The 21,208-nt window shown below is 37.3% G+C and overlaps 1 protein-coding gene across 1 annotated transcript in view; it reads left to right on the top strand.

The window, feature by feature from the left end:
• LOC104624298 (delta and Notch-like epidermal growth factor-related receptor) overlaps positions 1–21,208 on the top strand; it is a gene marked incomplete at its 5' end in the record, with an annotated part of 39,686 nt that overhangs the window by 11,645 nt on the left and 6,833 nt on the right. The window contains 4 exons of the mRNA XM_010291639.1: positions 9,701–9,823; positions 13,121–13,234; positions 14,305–14,436; positions 20,253–20,499. Coding sequence (XP_010289941.1) covers positions 9,701–9,823; positions 13,121–13,234; positions 14,305–14,436; positions 20,253–20,499 — 616 coding nt within the window. The remainder of the gene's footprint in view (positions 1–9,700; positions 9,824–13,120; positions 13,235–14,304; positions 14,437–20,252; positions 20,500–21,208) is intronic.

Genomic DNA, 21,208 nt, shown 5'->3' with positions numbered 1-21,208 from the left:
ACTCTGACTGATGTATGCTATCATCAGCTTAGAGGGAGGCTGCAACACGGTTGGTTGTGTTGCAGGTTGTGTTGTTTCACAGTTTTATTGATGAAATTTTCTTCTTGCAGTGTGTTTTGGTTTTTGGAATGAAGATACTTTTAGTATTAGGTTAGACAACTGGCTATATAGTACTTAGTGCAGCTACAAAGTTTGTGCATATATAATACAATTATCCTGATACAGAGCATGATATAACAGCAAAGTCTGTTTTGACTAAATTTTATAAAGCCTGTTGGAAAAAGGTAATTTTTGGAACTCAGTTCAGTGAGAAGTCCTAACTCTCCTAGACTGTCTAGTTTCCTTACATTGATTCTTGATAGGTCTGAATTTAACTGGTGTAGAAAACACTAACCTTCTGTGCATTTTGTGTTGATCTGTTTCTCCACCAGAATGGATTAGTTTTATTTCTGAATATCAAGAGTTTGTAATGAAATCTACTAACGCAGCATTTCTAGAAGGTGTCAGAAATTAATCGCTGCTATTTGGAGACAAGGAAAGGACCATCAGAAGTTTTTTGGAGAGGTACTCATAAATGAACAGAAGCTAGTGGAAATCTGTAGTTTGGATTTGACAGATGTATAATTAAATTACATACCTCTTTATAACGGAGCAAATATGAAACTGAAATGCAGACAATACCATAGTAGTGTTATGTCATAATTAATTTGTTGTCCAGCAGATGCAAATTTATACATACAGGATTATAAGGATCTCATGTGTGAGCTTTAACCATTGAGACATATTAAGTGATTTAACAACAACGACAACAAAAAAAATCCCCAAAACAACAAAACCCCTCCCTTTTTATGGACAGTTTTTCAGGAAGCATTCCTGATTCTTCTGCTTGCAACTTTTCAGAAACCAGAGGGTAGGTAGATTTTTGCAGCAAGATAGGTCCAGATGTTTAAGTGACCTCAAATTTTTCAGCTCAGCTGTTTCTATGAATGGTGTGGGCAGTTTTCATCTGAACAGAAGAATTGCATTATGTAATGCTGAAGAGTATTTCCTAACGTGTGGTTTGTTTTATATATATCAGGAGGAGAAGATGATAATTCTTTCATTACAAATTTTCAGTCTTCCTTTCTGAAGTGTTTAATTGCTTTGCTGTTCATTTGCATAATAGAGGGATCCTTAGAGAAAAGGACTAGGTATTGAGATGAAGAGCAACAGGCCTAATCATATTTAAATAGAGCTAGCATATCCTGCCGTATTGAGAGCACAAACTAGAATTCCTATCAGTTGATAATTAGTTCCATGTCTGACAAAATATATTTTTGATTGCAAGTAGTTGAAATTGCCAGGTGCTGTTTTCCTAAATTCATTTTTAGAACTAAGAATTTAATAGTTTAATGTTTACCCCTTCATTTTGGATATTCTTCTCCTCGCCCAACTCCCAGAAGGATGAAATAGCAGAGGGAGTGAGCAGGAAAAAAGGTTTGAAGTTAAAAAAAAAATCCAGAAAGACAGGGAAAAAAGTGCTCAGCAGGTAGGAATATGAGAGTTATTTGGTAGCATCGACCTATTCCTTAATTGGCTAGTGAGTATTTTGTTAACTTGTTCAGATTCATAACAGAAAACTGCTGTTTTTCTAGCTATTGAATGGTACAAGACGTTAGGGCATGGTCAAGACAAATCTCAGCAGAGAATGGAGAAGCTATTGAGATGAGAGCTAACATGGTTGCCTAATGTTGGGCAACAAGAAAAGTGGTCAAAATGTATCAATATGTTTTGATCTTTAAGCGAGTTTTAATATATGACTGAAACCACAGTTTGACTGAAAAAAACCCAGAGACTGATGAAGAGCTTTTTTTAGGAATACCAGTGCTGTGCATGTTCTGGGAAGTTTGTAAAAGGATTGTCAGGATTCAAATGCTTTGAATTATAGAAATCGAAACACAAAAAGAGAAGAGATATAAGAGCTCTTGTATAAGTGATGGGAAGATACGTTATGTCAACAGAAACCTGAATTTCCCGATTAGTGTAAATAATTTTTCTTCTAAATTTCTGCTATAAAAAGGGATCTGATTTCCAAACTGGAGTATGGGGAGCTGTCCAGCATGAGTGCCCTTCCCCAGTCATCCGTGGTAGGAAAAACTAGGCATTTCTTTTTTCCAAGTAAGCCAGGGAAGTTTTAATCGTCTTCAGAATGTTCTTTGCCCGTGGTTCAAACAATAGACAGCTAGTTAAATACTCTTGGACAAATAAAAGCTTTTTTTCTGACATTTGTCACCTAACCTGATTAGAAGTTGTTGGTTGAGTTTGTTCAAATTAATTCTGTGTCACACAGGACTTAAAAGTAGTCTCACACATCTCATTATGGAAACTTATTTTTATTTAAATAATATTTGTGCATTTAAAAGTTAGCCAGATGAGAAGCCATCGAGGCTGCATCCAAGAACATATATGGTACTTCTTTAATTGAACTCTCTTGTGTTGCTCCATGTGTGAAATTTAATGGGAAGTATTCAAAAAACCAATTTATTTTTTCCAAAAATTTTGTAGACTGCTGTAAACTTCACTTTTAAAAATGACAACTTGTTTTAGAAGGGCTTCTCTCTACAAATAATATTACTTGCTTCATATCAAGGTGAAACTAAAGGCCAAATTATGAGAGTTTGTCATTAATCTGTCAATAATTTAAAAACTTGGATAATTTATTTCAAAAGATCATTAAGGAACTGCACCTAAGTGGTAGCAAGGTAGGAAAAGTCAGAATTGTCTGTTTTCTTCTGCTATGCCTTTTCATTGTTATAAATGTACCATTATGTGTGTGTGTGGTTTTTTTTTAGTCTTAGTAGCAGGATTTTGAACCAATTACCTTCAGAGATTTTCCTCATGAGTTAAAGGCATAGTAGGTAAACAAGAGCCAATGTCTTTGTAGATTAGCATTTAGAAGGCATCATAATACATGCCAGTGGTTTAAGTAATTATTGTGTGTAAGGCAGATGAGCAATTAAACTTGAGGATTCCTATGTTCCAATTCCTAAAAAACCCCCTAAAGTAGTGACTATAGAGCATGGCCCAACACATATTTTTATATCTTCATCAAAAGTAGTTCGATAGAGTGGATGAGTTGTGTCTCTGGTATGTTAAGAAGCTGGATTCTATTTACAATTTTGCCTGCAGAGACTTTGATGGTGTCTGTTACAATTACTTGTAAAGTGGATGAATAAAATTTATGTTCACTTTAGTAGCATTATCAAGGGTTAATAATAAACATACTGACCTACATAAAGATATTACCATACATTAATAGGAAAGAAATTATCTCTGCCTCTTGACTCTCAGCATCAGTGTGCCAGCTCCTAGATGACTGACTCCTTGTACAGGAGTCTTTCACTTTCAGACATGTCCCTGAATTCATATACATTATTATTTTTAGCTTATATTAAGGGTAAGTTTATTAAATGACATGTTAGAACTCTCTCTTGTATGTTGGTTATATGGTATATTTGAAACATACTGTTTTAAAAACTTTAGAACCTACCACTTATATTTTGTGTTCAGCTCTAGGATGTCATGTTCTTTTTTGGGGGGTATTTGGTAGAGAATATAACTTCTTATTACAGAAGCAAAGTGCTACAGAGCTTTGCTTATATGTGTGACCTGAATGCAATCCTTCCTTTATGCACTGTTTCTACTAGCAGGCAGGCATAATGTCCGCTGGATTTTCATCTGTGTTACTTCTGATTCAAAAGTTAAAGAAAGAGGAATTTTAAACAGTTCCAATTAGCCCAAGGTCTGTGAAAGCCTCCCTGCTTGGTAGGCAGTTTGGTTTCTGTGTTTTTTTGGTCAGGGTACAGATTTGAAGAATGAAAAAGTATCGTTATTATACTTGTATATCTGCACAATTTGTGGAGCACACACAACCAGGCATTTACTACTGATTTTTTTGTGTTGGCTTTCATTGTAAGCTTTGTTATGGATAACCCACATCATCTATTAGGTTGTATAGAAAAGCGAATTTGTATAAGTTAACTTGGAAAAGCAGCCTAATGCTTTTGAATGTTCCCATTTCCAGAATGGGTAGAAAAAAATGTGTAAGTTATTTCTATGTAGAATATACTACTTTTTCAAATGTTTGCTGAGAGGGCTCTGTGCAATTCAAAAGCCTATGTAACAGTACCTACTTTGTATTATGTGTGCAATTTTTTCAATTGCATATGAAACTTTACACTTAAAACTTCAATTATATGCTCAAACACCCAAGTTATTAATACTTATCACTTGGCACAGATAACAAAGAAATACCCAGTGTTTGGACATTATATTCATAGTTTGTGTTGTGTTTTCATGCTTGCTCATGTTAAAGAACTAATCTTGATAAAAATTCTCCTGCTCGTTTGTTGGTTTTCTCATCTAGGGCCTAGTTCATGAAACCAGTGGGAGCCCATTGTGTCTGTTCATAGAACATTTATTTAGTCACTGAATCCCAAAGCGGTTTCTTCCTCCTCTTAAACCTTTTCCCCTCTTTACACTCTATTATTTTAATAGAGCTGTTGTTATCAATTTCAAATGCAAATATTTACAATATTCTTTTTAATTGTCTGGCCCAAAGTGAAGAAATCTATCTAGAAGTTGAATAACTTAATATTGCAGCAAAGCATTTGGCTTCCTTAAAGACATATGGGTATGGAGTTTGAAACTGCAAAGTGCATGTACAGACATTAACACCTGCCCTCTGCCTAGTAAATATATATGATAGCACACATACTGAACATTTCGGGGGGGGGGGGAAGGAGTGTCAGAAAAAAATCCACAGGGTATGAAGAATGGTGGCAAATTCAGAAGTAGTACTGTGGAGAATATTTTCTCTGCACTCGATTTTTTGCTCATGTAGCTTAACAGATAGTTATAGGAAAGTAGGTTTATCTCAGTGCCTTTGCAGAGGCAAATGCAGCATTTGGCTGTAGCAGTAGCAATTTTTCTTGTTTCTGTCTTTTCCCTTCCCACATTTTGGAACTGGGGCAGGAAATGCAAGCTCTGGCAGAAGTGACTTCAGGTTAATTCCATTTCCAGACTGTCTGTGAGCCCTTCATTGCCTGTTTCCTCATCTTGTTTCCACTTCTACATTAAGACAGGCTCTCCACGCAATCGGGCCATGGCTGGTAAGAATGCTTTTCTACCGTCCTGCCGTGTGGAGCAGCTCTTCTCTCTTTTATTTAATTGCTATATAAGCTCAGACTTTAACTGAACACATTTATTTCTTGACTATATAACATGCAACTGTCTTAGTGAGTGGCCACATATGAATTGTTGCTGTTCCCTGCAGAATAAATCTCCATTGTATCCCATTAGGTCTTCCCATAAAGATGGGATTTTTTTGTCCTGCTTCCTTGATTTGCTGAAGCATTAAGTGTGGATAGGCCCAGGGAGTCACTGTTGAGGAGCTAGGGTCTACGAAATCCTCAAAACCTTTCAACTTTAGTCTTTGTTGATTTATAAAGAGACTAGTAAGCTTCTCCCTCTCTCTTTTGTTAACCTGATAGTAGTGCATATTCTGAAGACGTTGACAAGCACTGCTGTATCTTGTGCTCTGTCCACTGCTCTTGAAGGCTTTGACAAAACCCATGGCAGGCTGATGACAGAGATGCTGTGTTCCCTTTCATGTTTTCTCCCTCTGCAGTTTTTAACATAGCCTTGGCATGTAGCTGTCTGAAGACCATGCCAGAGAGCATCAGGCATATATCCTGGCCTCCAAGGCAGCCTCCCTGTTGCTTGAGAAAGCGAAAAAGACAAAGAAAGATTTGGGGATCCAGAGTAGAGTGGCAACAGATCTGTTCCTGCCTTTGTGAAGACCAGTAGCAGAAGGGCAGTCATGCAGAGGAAGAAGAGGTAACATAGGGATATCTTTATTTTAGGGTTTTTTTACATTCCCTGTCCATTCCCCAGCCTCTGAAGAGAGCACATCAGAACAGGGCCATCATTGGCAAGTGAAGGTGCTGTTATTGAAGGCTTATACAATTTCTAGTGACCTGGAAAAAAGTAGTTTAATAATATTAGTTGCCCTTCTTGAAGCTGCAGTGCCCAATGTGGTCTCTTCCCTGCTGAGGACACAGCAGCTGGAGAAGTGCTGTGAATGTAGGCATTATTTATTTCTTTCTGCATATGTCCACAGAAATGTTATACGCTACAAAAGATGCAAATAGCTGTACTTGGCATTGCTTGTGAACGTAAAGGCAGCGGAATTGTGATGTTACCGGAAAGAGAGGAAGCAACTATACTAGAGCCTGTTATTCTGAAGTTATCTATGAAAATTTTTCCTGTTTCCATCTAAATTATTTATGTAGTCTTTTTGAGGATATATGTATGAATTCAGTATAATACTTGGTTTATATATCAGTATAATTTGAAAGCAGTAATTCAAAGAGAAACGCTTGTTAAGAATTATATGGTGCCTCTTGGCTCTATGAGAAGAAACGCGTCTTTGCCTCGGGTGCCTGGTCCCACAGCAGAACTTTCTCCATTCCCATCACAGGAGAAGGAAGCTGCTGGCGCCAGGGTGAGGACGATGAGGGCGAAATTGTGTGTGGGCGAGATCTGCCCTCTCGTGGAGAAAGAAAATATCTTTCCCTCACTGTGTGCAGTGTCTGACAGCGTGGGCTGTCTTAATCCTGAGGAGGTGATACGATAGTTCATATTGATTTTGGACACCAGACAACTCTTTAGTCACAAATTTCCCTCTGCTCCCTTTGAAAGATGAGACTTGTGTAACACGTGGACAACATTTTTTTTTCCCCTCAAAATATCTAATTACATATGTGTTCAACACAGGGAATTCCCATACGTTTTTCTTTCAAGTTTTCTGATTTTGGTGGTTTGTATGTTGGCTACAGTTGTCACGACATAAGGATATTTCCCTTTGTCATAAGCTAGATAAAATTCATCATAGGCTAATAAAAACCCCCTAACATTTAGCAAAATTAATTCTGTATTGCCTGGCTAACAACTTTGGAGAAAGTGGTTCTGAAATGTTTCTTAAGCTACTAGTCCAACTAACTATTTACTATGAAAAGACTATTTTGTGCAAAATCAAATGGGTAATATTGCATATACATTTTGTGTAGTACTAACATCTGTTGTATCTTCATACAGTTTTATTTTAAATTATCCATAAGAGGGAAGGGGGTGGAAATGGTGTCTGGGGTTGGCATTTGTCATATTTTCTATGGTGCTGTGAGAATTTTGGGAAAAACTTAGACCAGGAGAGTGAATGTAGATTGCCACTTACTGAGATGAGAATCTACCCCTCTCTGGTTCTTTATTCGTGAAAGATACCCACATCTCATGTCTCTAGTTTTGCTAGTAACTAGAGATTATCTGAAGAAGAAAGATCACACTGCAGAATCTACGCTTTGCTTTTTAGGCCTTTTCTGTGGCATCTTTATTCATTGTATGCTCATTCATCTATTGCTTTCACAGCTATATGTAATGAGTAAATCAGGATTTAAAAAACCCCACAGAAACACTGTTCCAATGCATGGTATTATATTATAGATTACAAGTACGTATTCGTCGTATTATATCACATTAATAGGAGGCCAAGGGGAGTGTTAGCTATGATGAGTCAAGAAGGTTAAATGTTTAACTGATTTAACCAAAATTAATTCATGGTAGGTGTGTGGGAAGAGTGTCTTTATGTACTGTTAACATACCATGACATATCTTCTCTGTATGACTGTTCTTTGTGAAACAGTGCTTTTAATATGAAAGCATATTTGAAACTGCTTTTTTAAAAGCTGTAATATCGACCTTCATCAGAATGAAATTTCAAGAACATTGAGCAAAGTGGACAAATAGAGGCAAGATTTTGTTTAAAAGAAATAAAAAATTTCGCAGTCTATGTTTTCAGTACCAGGCAAATATTATAAAGTAACAAGCCAACAGGAAAAATGTGTTGCAGTCACCACTGCATACGAAGTGCTTCTGGGATGACTCTGTGGACAGTAGAATGGGGTAGAATTTCGATCCTCACCTTTTATTGGGTGGGTAAAGAAGAGATGGTGCTATGGTTTCATGAAACTAAACCGTTTACTAAAACATCTGAAGCACTAATTTATCTTAATTATCCAGTCAATTCAGTTGATGTTAACTGCGTGGTCTTTGGTTTGATTGAGAGGGAGGTAGGCTGTGTGATGCCCCAAGTCAGATGCTCTGACTTGCAATTATTAGCAGCACGTAGCTAGCAGTTGAAGAGATGTAGAAAATGCAAAAGTCTGGTCACTCAATTATTTGCTGTAATTTCCAGGAAGGGGGTAAACATTATGAAAGATGCATGTTTTAGTAAAAATATTTGTACTATTTGTACTTTCAAAAAAGTAAGAACATGTTTTGTTTAATATATTAAATTCTGAACCTTCCCCTAGAGGTAATTTGGCTAATTTATGAAGCACTCCCTGTGCCCCAAAGAAGGGGAAAACTGTTGAGAAAGACTTGAGTAATTTGGCCCATACTTTTTTCATTGGTCAAACACACTGGCAGTTTTACAATTCTTCTGTGCTAATCCTTGTCTATCAGGGAGAAGGCAGTTCTTATGGTGCATTTAAGTGCATTATTTGTACTTACTAGGCATTATGACCAATCTATTTTCTTTTTTTTCTTGTTGACGTGTTGCCTATAAATTTAGACATTGCTTCTGATTTGGAAAGCCCCTACCTTAAGAAAGAAAAAAGGAAAAAAAAAAAAAAAAAAAAGGAAAAAAAAAAAAAAAAAAAAAAAGGAAAAAAGTAAAAAGAAAGAAGAGAGGAAGCTTTTAATGAACAAAAATGTAACCTGGGTCTATTGAAGAGGAATTAAATAAGCTTCTTGATATCAAATCTCATAGTCTTCAAAATTACCAGGCTAATGATTCTTCATATTTAATACTAAGTAACCAATATATCAGGCAAACATATTTTAGCATTACAGCTAGTTATTTCTGCTGGTACATTATACTAATTTATGCTGTTACTTAATATGAGTAGATACTACTTTGACCTGATACACTATATCCAGAAAGTCATTTCAGCTGCTGTTAAGACTGATGATCGTATGACACACTAAATAATGAGAAAAGTGGTATTTCAAGTGGATTAGCTCCTTATTTTTTACCTCATAACACAAATGACTCAGTGGCCATTAGCAGGTCTCATAGCTTTTCTGTGCTCCTACTTTCTTTGTCTGCATAATCAGACCATAATACCTGCCTACAGCTTGAGAATAGTGTAAAAATTAAGTATCTTAATGCTTCTACAGTGTTTTGATGTTGTGCAGTGTTAAAATTAAAATAAATTATCTGTTATACAATTATCACCACTGATGAAAGGTGGCTTTGATGCAAGGATCCAAGAAAGCTAGGAGATAGGTCGATACGAGTTTATTCCTCTTTACAATCAGACTGTGGTGATTTGCATTGTTCGTGGTGCGCTTGGTCACCAGCCTCGGTGTTTATGGCTTCACTGGGGCTAATCGCTGAGGCTGGGGCTTCTCTCATAACATTTTGCTTCCAGGATTTTTTTTTTGGTATTTTCACCTGGGGAGCAGATGTCCTTAAAAATCAACATCTTAGCGTGTATCCATCTGCACAGTATATTTCAATGAGCAAGCATCTGTCCACAATCTATAGTTGCTTAACTGTTGTGTGTCATAGCTTGTTTCATGTCCTCTTTGTGTGATTTAGGTTACCACGGCCTTTACTGTGAAGAGGAATACAACGAATGCCTTTCTGCACCCTGCCAGAACGGAGCCACCTGCAGAGACCTCGTCAATAGCTATGAGTGCGTCTGCCTTGCCGAATATGAGGGTAAGATGGGTTTTCCCTCTTGTTTCTTGAATTGTTCTGCGTATTTTTTTATGGTAGGTTCTGTTACAAACAGAGCTATACAATATCCTCCACTGAGCAGTAATAAATCCCACATCTAAAATGAATGGAAACAAACTTCAATGTAGATCCTGATCCCATGATCTTTATTCAAATGAGTAGTTCAGATTTAGCTGGTCTGTGAGAAATGTATGTCCTTGTCTGGGGACAAACGGCTTCTCTCTGGTTTTTTTAGGAATACTTTTTTCCTGCTATTTTTAAGATATATTATAAAGTGATGGGTTTTTAAAAGAAAACATAACTGTTAAATACAATTTTTTTATCAGTTATTGTTGAGCCATTACACGAAGGGCTTTCCAATTTGTTTTTTTAATTTATTTTCTCCAGTGAAGTGAGTTAAAAACATAATATCAAAAGATTAGTATTTGAAGCAGATTAACACAAAGGAGTAAAAATGAAAATTTTATGTTGATTGGTCATTTAGAAGACCATAAAACCCAGAGACAGGAGTAGGTCTGTGACTGCGTTCATGTGTTCATGTGTTGACAGCAGCTATTTCTAGATATGTTCAAATGGAAGTGGTCTTTGGCATTTCTTAAGTAATTTACAAAATAGAGCAGAAAAGTATGTGTTTTGCTATACAAAATCTTTTATCTAGCAGTAGATTTCAGCTTTACACAGCGTAGCACATATGAGCTCTCTGTGACGTTCCTCTGTGGAGGACTAAAATGATACTTTTTTTTGTGTACGCTGTTTCAAGTCATGCTGTGAGAACATTTTGAACGTAATTTTATATGTTATTACTATTAAAAAGCATATATATTTTACATAGAATGACTATGTTTTAAGGAACATTACCCCAGCATTTTCTCATTAAGAGTAATCAGTCCTTATCTGTGTTGATAAGTAACGCTCACTTAACAGCTGCTTGAGGCTAAATACGCATTTCATGCTGGTGCTTGCACTGCTCTTTGACAATAGATACAGAATTCATCATTTTAGAGGCTTAGTGAGGAAATGACCCTCAGCTTTTCATGACAGCTTAAAGAGCACTTAACCGTAATGTTATGACAGTCTCATATGATGTTCTCAACCGACCTGCAGGTGCAGCTGAAAGCACCGTGCGCGCAGCACGTTTTGCTTCAGCTGAAAGCAGGGCACCTGGTCCCGTCCGCAGCTTTTGCTATTACTGAGCTTTCTTCGTTCCCATACTTAAGGTTTTCGGTGACGCTAATGAGTAGAGCTGAGGTACTCAGCTCGAGATACTACGTGGGCCGTTAGAGGCCTCAATTTTGCCACCAGCAACCCAGACCTCCCCGCTTGTGCCGCCACCCCCCGCCTCCCCACAGCTCTCTGGCTGGCGCGCAGGCGAGAGCTGTTATCGCTGGTCTGCACTGAAGTAGCTGCCAGCAGGTACCCGGGGGCTTCTGGCTCTGCTGCCTTCTGCTTAGCTGCAGGGTGCTCCGACCAGAGTGCCCTGCCTTTCTGCTGCTGACAGACTGACCAAATGATTTCAGCAGGTCTGTAGCAAGTGAGTACGCGTGTGTGTATCTATATATACTTAAAATGAAATTAAAATAAGTTGCTTTTATATTTTTTTAAATTATCACTATTAACTTAAAATTATTGGTTTTGTATAATTCATGTAAGTTTACATTGCTGTACAGAACTGCAGTGTTGAACACCAGAGAACTAAGTTCATTCCTTTTAATCGTTCACTCATTAAATAAATTTGCTTGTGTACATACATCTGATATACCATGTGTCCAATTTCTTCCTTTTTTGTATTGATTTTTCTTTTTCGTGTTCTTTTCTCTAAAGACCCTATTTTCTCACTAATTTCACCGCTATGTAGTTCTGCATCTCAAACTCTCTAAATTCAAATTCACAAAGTGCCCAACTCCAGTGCAACACAATTGATGTTCATGAAAGAGGTTGGGAAGGAGTAAGGCAGGATCAGCTGCATGTCTGCTTTTCACATATATTTATCTAACCTCTTCAAGTCCTCCATCATTGTAGGTTCTGCCATCTTCACAAGCATCAAAATTCCTTTGCTGTCATTCACTACCTCGTGATTAGAAACATATTCCCGATGCACAAGCTGCATTGTGGTTTTTATACGTAATAAACAATATGAGTTTATGCTTCTATTGATTATGCATCTTTACAGTTTGCAGGACTATAAGAATTTAGAAACATGAACCACCTTTACAAGTGAAAGATGTGTTTGTAATTTGTAAGTGTAACCACATGGAAGCATTCAGAAACCTGTCCTGCTCTTCAGTTTGTTGAAATTATTGCAAAAAGTATAAGAATGGGAAAACTTGAAGATAATTTACAATTTTAGCTAAGTGGTCGCTTTGTATTCATTCCCAATCAAAAAATGGTAATAGGACCTAGATTTAAAACTTACATGAATGGATACATTTAAGCAGGTATTTTAAATGCAAGCTAATTTCACTCTAGTAGATACACTGTAAATGAAATCCCACTAATCATTCATTATTCACATATATACGTTTATTTTGTTTCATGTTTCAGTGCCATCCATGCACTGATTAGATAATTCTTGTATTGATTTTTCTAGTTCTATCTGAAAAGTAGATCCAGAGAAAATCATACATGTAGCAGTGGCAGTAGAGCCTCTCTCCCCATCCCCAGGTGGGAATCTGCCGTGCTTTGTTCTGTGTGCCACAGGAGTCTTGCACTGTCTTCTGACAGGCAAAGCTGCTGAATTCACATAGCCTACACCTGAGAATGAGAGATTGAAGGTAGTTACTTTTAGCTACAAATCTGAATAAAGTAATTTCTCTTTTTATTGCCTTAGCTATACGCTTAAGTTTGCCACAAAGGTCAATGAGAGGCATCAGAATGCTTATGTATATTATTAAAGAAGTTAATATAAATATATAAAATTCTTACTGAATACAATTATTGTTTACATTTTATTGAAGAGTATTAGATAGGTGATCAGATTATGCTTTATTATATCGTTATTTTTTCATAGAAACTCCAGCAGTTCTTGTTAGCAGAAATTGCCCTACCTCTCTTGTCCCAAAGCCTCAGTGGGTGGGAAGAGCAAAGAGGAGGCATGTGTGTGAAAGTTTAACCGCCATAAAATACATGGCTTTAGTCGTACATTTAGGCATGAGCCTAACAAGACAGGTGTGGAGGCTGTACATCATTGTGCTCATCCACGTGAAGTTAAGTTAGTGCATGTACTGATCATGCTGTCGGTATAGGTCATGTTAATGGCAGTTACTAATTTTACCTTTTCAGGAAGGCACTGTGAATTATACAAAGATCCTTGTGTTAACATCAACTGTCAGAACGGTGGCACTTGTGACAGTGAAGGTCTAAATGCTACATGTATTTGTGCACCTGGATATACAGGCAAGTAATTTGTACGTTACACAGAATGTCTAGTTGTCAGTGTTCACTGTGTCTAAAAGAAGACAAATACCAAGTAAGACTTTGTCTCTTCAAGGAAACAAATTAATTTGGACTTTGCTGAATTGTAATCAGTTTACTGAGAATGAAAAGTTCTTGATATTACTTGCAAGTACTTTGAACTTCAAAAATTTTGCAGAAAAAAAAAAGCCTGTTACTGAAGAGAATTCACTAAGCTAACAGCTATTTAACGTGCCTTTAAGACCTTACTGCTTGAGACTAGATTGCGTTTTAAAAATAACATTTTGAAGACTTCCCAGTAAGCCAATATACTAATTGGACACTGTTGAAACTGGAGAATGTTTTAACCTTGACCTTAGTTACTACAAGCTGAAGAAACAACTCATTCTGTTACCTTAATATGCAATTGCTAAAAGCCCTAAAGTGCTTGTTACGAATCAATTTACACTTTCAGAGTAATGGTAAGCAGACCATTTAATCCTTTGGCCTTTAAACTGACACGATTAGTGTAATCCAAATATCTGCTGTCAAGATAATTTACAACGTGATGCTCTGTTAGTCATGTGAGGTAATATCCAATGTGATAGTAATAGATAAACCCATTCATAGCTGTTTTGTAGATCAAATGGTGCTTTTTGATCTGTGCTAATTAAAGGGCATTTTTTGGAAAAGACTTAGCTTTGTGTTGTACAGTGGCTGTTTCTCAGAGGCACTGATATCTCCGTTATTGTATAGCACTTCAGAATATACGTGATAAATTGTTATACCACATTTTCTTGGATGGAATTTGTATTTAAAGAAATGAAATGCCCATGATCTGGGTGAGGTTAGTCAAGTCACTTAGCCTTCAGACTTTGTTTTCATCTGGTTGAATGAGGATAATATTTCTTTCTTGGAGGCTATGAGAGACATTTCTTGGAACAGTTATAGAATACTTTTGATGTTCTGAGAATAAAGATGTTGTTATTGAGCTCCAAGGTGTTTTGCAGCTAGAGAAAAATTAAATACCTGCTATCTGAGGCAGTTTTGTTTTTGTTTTGTTTTGATATAAGGTGAAGAATGTGAAATTGATATAAATGACTGTGACAGCAACCCATGTCACCATGCTGGAACTTGCATAGATCAGCCTGATGGTTACACCTGCCATTGTCCACATGGCTGGGTCGGCGCAAACTGCGAAATACGTAAGTTTTGTAGTTTCCTAAAACTTTCTGAAAATGATACATTAACATATAGAAATTTATGTTTCTCTCTAAATACCTATCTTCAGAAATACTCTGAATCATCAATAAATTACCAAAATTCTGTTGAATGCATTTTATTGTAAGCCATAACATTTCAAAATTGGCTATGAAAGCTAAAAATTCTGGGTACCTTACTTCTGAGATGTGTTGGACCAGATTGTCAGAGATCTCACAGCTGGGCACTAAGTAGTTTGCCTTTTAATTACATTTGTGTCCCAGAACTTACTTTCATACTTAGCTTGGGTGAAGTGTACTTCCATAGCACTATAAGCATGGTCCTGATAGACTTGTATTGACATCTGAGCACCTGCAGTTGTAGTAATGTTTCAGTAAAACCATTTTTAACTTGCTTACCTAAGGAAATATGTCCTGTGTAATTGTGCTGTGACTTGTGTGTGCATGCATTTACCAACTTTTTCTGGAATTACTTTTCCAACCATAGGCTAATTTCAACCATATTTGTTAGAAAGGTAAAGGTCTCTAAAACAAAATGTTTCCTGAGCATTTAGTAAGACTTAGAGAGGTTCCATTGGTGGGTCTAGTAAAGCAACATCTTCAGTCTGGTCTCACATCTTTGTACACAGAAAAGCTTCAGTGTAAGTGTACCCTTATGGACAACTAGAGAGTCCCTGAGAGGAAGAAAGTATGAAGCCCAACTGTGGAAGAGTTAAAACAGAAATTAGGCTTCATTGGTACTGCTGCTCATGGAACTGCTTTTTATTTCCCTGTTGTCATGCTCTTGGGCTACAGATGTTGTCTTTACTAGGGAGTTTAGCCATATATTTCACTGCTCGAATGCTCAGATACTGTGGTCATATATCTGCTCAAGATACTATACAGATACACAAGTTTGTGTGAGGGGGTTTACACCATTCAGCACAGATAATGTTGCAGGGATAGGAGGTAGAATAAAAAATAAACAGAAGGGACTCTGAAAGTTCCTATTGTACGTTCATGAGAAAACATCTATACAAAGGCTGGAAAAAACCATGTTTTCTATTTCTCTCTCTACTTCTCATTTACACAAGGAGCATATCAAGCTTCTCTTTTAACTCTCTTGTACTGAAATGCTACTTAACCTTTCCAACTGCTTTTTAAGTTCCTTCTAGATGTTAGTCCTTACTTTAACCCCAGAAGACAACTCTCTTCGCACCTGGACTGCCACAGAATTTTTATATTAACAGGTTTATGACCTCCTATCCCTGTAATTGTTGGCTGTGAATTCAGTTTCAGTGCTTTCTGTTGAAAGCAAACACTGCAGAAGAGCATTGCCAGCTAGTCCAGAGATGGTGACAGCACTGCCTTTTTGTTGTCTCTGTGAATGGCACACACAATTCCCTGTGTAGCACAGAACCATTGTGGTGTCGGGACCACAATGTTGTGTGTTATCTGTATACAATATCCCTCATGCTAAAGGATGCTCAGTTGTGCTTTTACTGACAGTGCTGTTGTTAGTGACACCTGAACCATACATGTCCAGGTTACACAGCAAAGCAGTGTAATTCTGCCTGCGTTAGCTAATAAGTAGTGGGCTGACAGACAGATGAGTGTAGTTCTTGGAGAAAGTAATAATCTTCCTGGAAACATACTTCCTGGAGTGTCTTGATATAGTAACAATTACTTTTCTGTTATGTTATGGAATGAATAGATGCCAAAGGGAAACAGATGGGCCTGCATGCTTTCTGAGTCCTGCAGATGTGCTATATGAAATCAGTGATGCTTGTTCTGGAGTCATCCTTTAGTTGTCATGCTCTAGTCACTAAGAGTTTGGCTGTTTGCACCACAGTTATGTAGTGAGGTGCATATAAACACTTTCCCATGTAGGAGAAGTGGAACAGAGGGTGGAAGGAGCCTTTTCTACTGCCCAGCTACTCAGTTATTCCTGCTTCCCCCTGTGAGGGATGCACACCCCTAAGCACTGTATATGGCAGATAGGTTCAGCTGTGGTTGGTCAATAGTAACTCCTTTCTGACCTTGTTTGTAAGTATACGAGAGAGGGAGTGGATAAAACTCTGCTTCAACTTGGTTCTCTTGAGCAAGGGGATTGTCTCTGCTTAGTGCATACTTCTCTACATGTAGCGTCTGTTTATAGTTGAACTGCAATGGCCTTGCCTGCTGCTTGAGAACTTGGATTTTCTGCTTGTATTGCAGGCTTGCAAACTGTGTAAGTTAAAATGAGGGGAAGAAGCAACAGCACTTTGTTGTTGCTGTTTTAAGCATTTTACTGACTGATCTTTTATCGTGTGACTGCTGTGACAGGAGGCAGGGAATTATCTGAGAGTTAACTGGCATTGATAACTCAGCAAGGCTGATTCTCAACCAGAAATATTAGACCTCTTCTTTTCATCTCAATATTTGGAGAATAAATCATATAGTATTGTTCTCAATTGAAGAGGTTGAAACTACTGTATTTTTAATCCAAGAAATCATGATAGCTAATAGAGTGTATATATGTGATAATAATAGTGCAGGAGATATAAAAAAAGCAACCTAGAAAGTTCTGGTTTGGATTGGTCTTGAAGGAATGAAAACAGGAAAAAAAAAATCTTTGCATAGGCACATAAAGATACATTTTGAAGAACAATTAAGTTTAAATTTTGAGGGTTACCAATAGTTTCTTGAACAAGCTTAACATCAGCAAATGTCTGCTGTTCCCTTGCTATTAAAGTCACCTTGACACAGCATCAATGTAAAATGATGTGGTGTTATGGGACACCAGGCTACTGCACAATAGTCAGGTATAAGTATGGACACGCAGCCTCTCTAACCAATGCAGTGGCTTATACACAAAGCTGTGGAAGTTTTCCTAAGGCACTTGGATTTTAACAGGTATATAAAGGATTATGCAAACAGAGAGGGATTGAGTTTTGAAGAAAACGCTTTGCAGAAAGGATTTAAAAGCACTTTGATCTGCAGATTTTTTCCTACAGATCTATGTATCCATGGGAAGATCTTTCCACTCACTGTCCCTGACCTACGAATTCACCAACTGATGTGAACCCAATTCTAATCATACCCAGAAAGGCCATGTCCAGCTCTTCTATGAACAGGTGCAGCACTTCTGATCTTGCTGGACTTGAGTCAATGGTGCACTGGATTTTTGTTCAGCTCTAAAGATTGAATCTATTAGTAAATCTGCTTCTATTCATCTTTCCATATCTCCTTGTCATATTTGTCGTATTGTTTCAGCAATTTGTATATAATAGTTAATAATGTATTGGAAATTAAACACCACATACTGGCTTCCTTTGTATCGGACCAACCCTCTGAATGCTAGAAAAAGACATAATGAAGCCAGGCTTCAGACTTCTCAAGAGGGGGACAAATTGGTGTTCAGGAGTCATTTGACTAAAGAGATCATATTTTATCTTCTGTGATTTTTTTTCTTACTAGCCATGAAGGAGGCTGTTGGTACTTAGTCTTTTTTGTAGAACAACTCTCTATTTACTATTAATAATTCCCCATTTTTTCATGAGCTGCTTTTCTGCTTGAATTGACTACCCTAACAGACTTTCAGGGTTATCTTCTTGTCAAACTGTACGCTTTAATTTTCAAGTGCTGTATATACAACAAACTAGACAAGAAGTATGTTGCCGGGATGAACTGTGGTATTTATTATATCATCTTATGGTCCTTACCAGTGTTAGCAATAGGACTAAATTGGTCTTAATTATAAAGGATATTTTTCCTTTCAAAATTAAATATATTCGCATGAAAAGTTAATGGAGCATTCACTGTAAAAATGCTTACAAAATATCTTACATGAGTTCTCTAATGCCTGCTGGTTATTTGTTAGTATCATTACCTTTGCCACTTTTGTAATTATTAATGTAGTTACCAAGGTAACCATGTGGTCACTTGAAAACTAACATTACAAAGTATTTGTAGTACAGACTTTGCGGTGTACATTGAAATCTAATTCTTAATTAATTTTATGAACATTACTATGACAACTGAGAATAGTGTGATTTTGAGCTGTCATATGTTCTCTCTAATTTTTTGGAGTATAAGCTGTTAATCTTCGTATTTTTATCTGGTGACGAAGAAAGGGGGAAATTTCTCTCATCCTTATCATCCAGAGATGGAAGACACGGAGTCTAAATCAGAACTGTCTTGCCATGTATCTGCGCACATTAGGTCTGAATGTGGCCTAGTCTGACAACCTGACAGAAACCACTGTGTGTCTCGAATGTGCTGCAGAACAGAAATAGAAACCCATCCCAAACTGCACAGAGCACAGCTGTATTCTCCCTCATATCCCGACGGGCAGATTGCAGTACTTTAGAAACACTAAAGAAATCACTGAATGATTCAGGCTGATCAAAACTCTACTGACCTCTGAAGAAGATAACACAAACAAGCAGTCCTGCAAAGTCAGCTCGCATTTGCAGACAAAAAGTCTAAGCAAGCCCAAGCTCAGAGGTGCTCCGGGACAACCTTTACTACTGTAAACAAAGAGCAACCATTTCTTCAAACTCTGCCCAGGTGAATCCCACATGTTACAGCTTCAGGCTTTCTCTCTGCGTCCTCTAAAATGGATATTTTTTTTTCTCTACTTGTATGTTGTCCTCTATTTCTACCATAGATGGAGATTATATCCACAGTTGCCACTGAAGTTGTGATTTCAGCTCAGAATCTCAAATCAGTTAACTGCCATCATCAACATCCTCAAGAACTGGCTTCTAAGAATATCGTAAACCCCCAAAGCATGTGCTTATAGCCCTGTTCCGAGACTGTTTGTGATTAAGTAAAGAGAGTTTCTAAAACAGAGCAAAGCAGAAGTCCATTTGAAACAGGAACAGTCACCTGCTAGAAATAACTTTTGCAGAGTGTCATATTTTTGTAGCCAGACTGATTCAAGTCTGTTCCTGATTTGAAATAATTTATGAGACCATAGGCTTAAAGACTGCCAAAAATGAACCCTAGAGGGAAGTACAGGCTAATTAGAAATACTCTGACCCATGCTAGAGAAAAACAGATCTGAGGACATAGGCAATTGATAGACAATCTGTTTGTCATTGAGAGACAATAGTTTGGGCTTCAAGAATATTTATAAAGAAGGTCTGGAATACATAAACACAAGAAATTTCTTCTAGATTGGCTTTGCTTTAAGGTCTGCTTTGAGACCTCTCAGGGAAATTATGCTTGAGAAGACTCTAGTGGGCTCAGTACTGTAGCACTTTAGGAGATGCCGTTTTTGTCCTTGAAATGCTGGTTTTGAAGTCTCTGCAGCCTGGTGGAGAAAGGCATAACAGAAGTCTGTGTTTCAAATTAAAAACCAATACAGATTAAATCACACATTTAGTAGAAGGGTTCACTAACTATTAGAACAAACTGCACAGAGAATTGGTAGATTACCAGAAGCTTTCACATAAAACCTGCCTGCCTTTAGAGAGCGTATAGTGTGTTATAAAATAATGCAAGAATAACTAGATGCCTTTATATATAGATATGTAGTATAGATGGTTATATATATATAGGGTTATACAGGAGATCAAACTAGCTAAGTGTTCCTATATGACCTTAAAAATCTACAAAAAACATGGGTGAAAGATCAAGATAGTGCGTTTCAAATTTGTTGCACGTTAGGCATGGTGACATATCCATAAGGGAGCCTGGGAAGGTTCAAATGAAATATCCCCCTCGCTTCAAAAGTCTCCACAGAAGTATTGAAAATGAATACCATAAAAGAATTCTATTCAGTAGGAAGGCTATAAATTACTAATTAATGACAACCTTTTATTTCTTATTGGCAGATCTGCAGTGGAAATCCGGGCATATGGCGGAGAGTCTAACAAATATGCCTCGTCACTCCCTTTACATCATAATTGGGGCGCTCTGCGTAGCGTTTGTCCTGATGCTGATCATTCTGATTGTGGGAATATGTCGCATCAGCCGCATTGAATATCAAGGCTCTTCCAGGCCAGCCTATGAAGAATTTTACAACTGTAGAAGCATTGACAGTGAATTCAGTAGTGCAATTGCTTCTATCCGACATGCCAGGTTTGTTCTGGGGATGGTAATTTAAAAGAAATCTGTTACAATATGTAATTTCAGTTCATGCATAGCGCATCTAACTGCTGTTGGCAGAGAATGGGCTGCTTTGCTGTGAAAAGGCAGGACCACCATCATTGCTCGTTGTTCTTTTTTGATCCATATTCTGTTCTCATCTGAAGTGTGATAATCCAGCACAACTCCTTGAAAACTGAGGGATTTACTTGGAATTTATTTGCTGTAACTGATGAAGAAGGACAGATGCAGAATTCTTAGCCTGTAAGATCTTCTGTTTGGCTTGTGTATACTCTTTAACTGATACAGGCAAGTAATTTGGATAGCAAAGGCATGTTGATTTTTGTGACTAATTTACCAGATTATTTAGTGAGGCTCTTCAAATCACTCATTTTTGCTCCTATTTGTCTTGAAATCAGGATCTTTCTTACTTGCTTTCCTGGAGATAGTGATCTTTTGACTTCTAATTTTAGTGGAGCACTTGCAAGCCAGGGCATTGACTGTTAGAATAATACAAAAGTAGGACTGGAAGGGTTTCAAGAGCTCAAGTGTAAGCCATTGCACTGATATAGCATTAATTATACCTAGCTCCCTGCCAACAATTGTATTTAAAAAACTCCAAAGGAGTTGAATAGAGTTAGAAAGGGCTTTCCTAAAATTCGATTTAGATTTTCTTTGATGTGTATTAGGCCACTTCTTCATT

Source organism: Phaethon lepturus, unplaced genomic scaffold (genome assembly GCF_000687285.1).
Source record: "Phaethon lepturus isolate BGI_N335 unplaced genomic scaffold, ASM68728v1 scaffold9190, whole genome shotgun sequence".
Classification (NCBI taxonomy): Eukaryota; Metazoa; Chordata; class Aves; order Phaethontiformes; family Phaethontidae; genus Phaethon; species Phaethon lepturus.
Note: the sequence above shows the minus strand (reverse complement) of the source record. Positions and strands in the feature narration are given on the sequence as shown.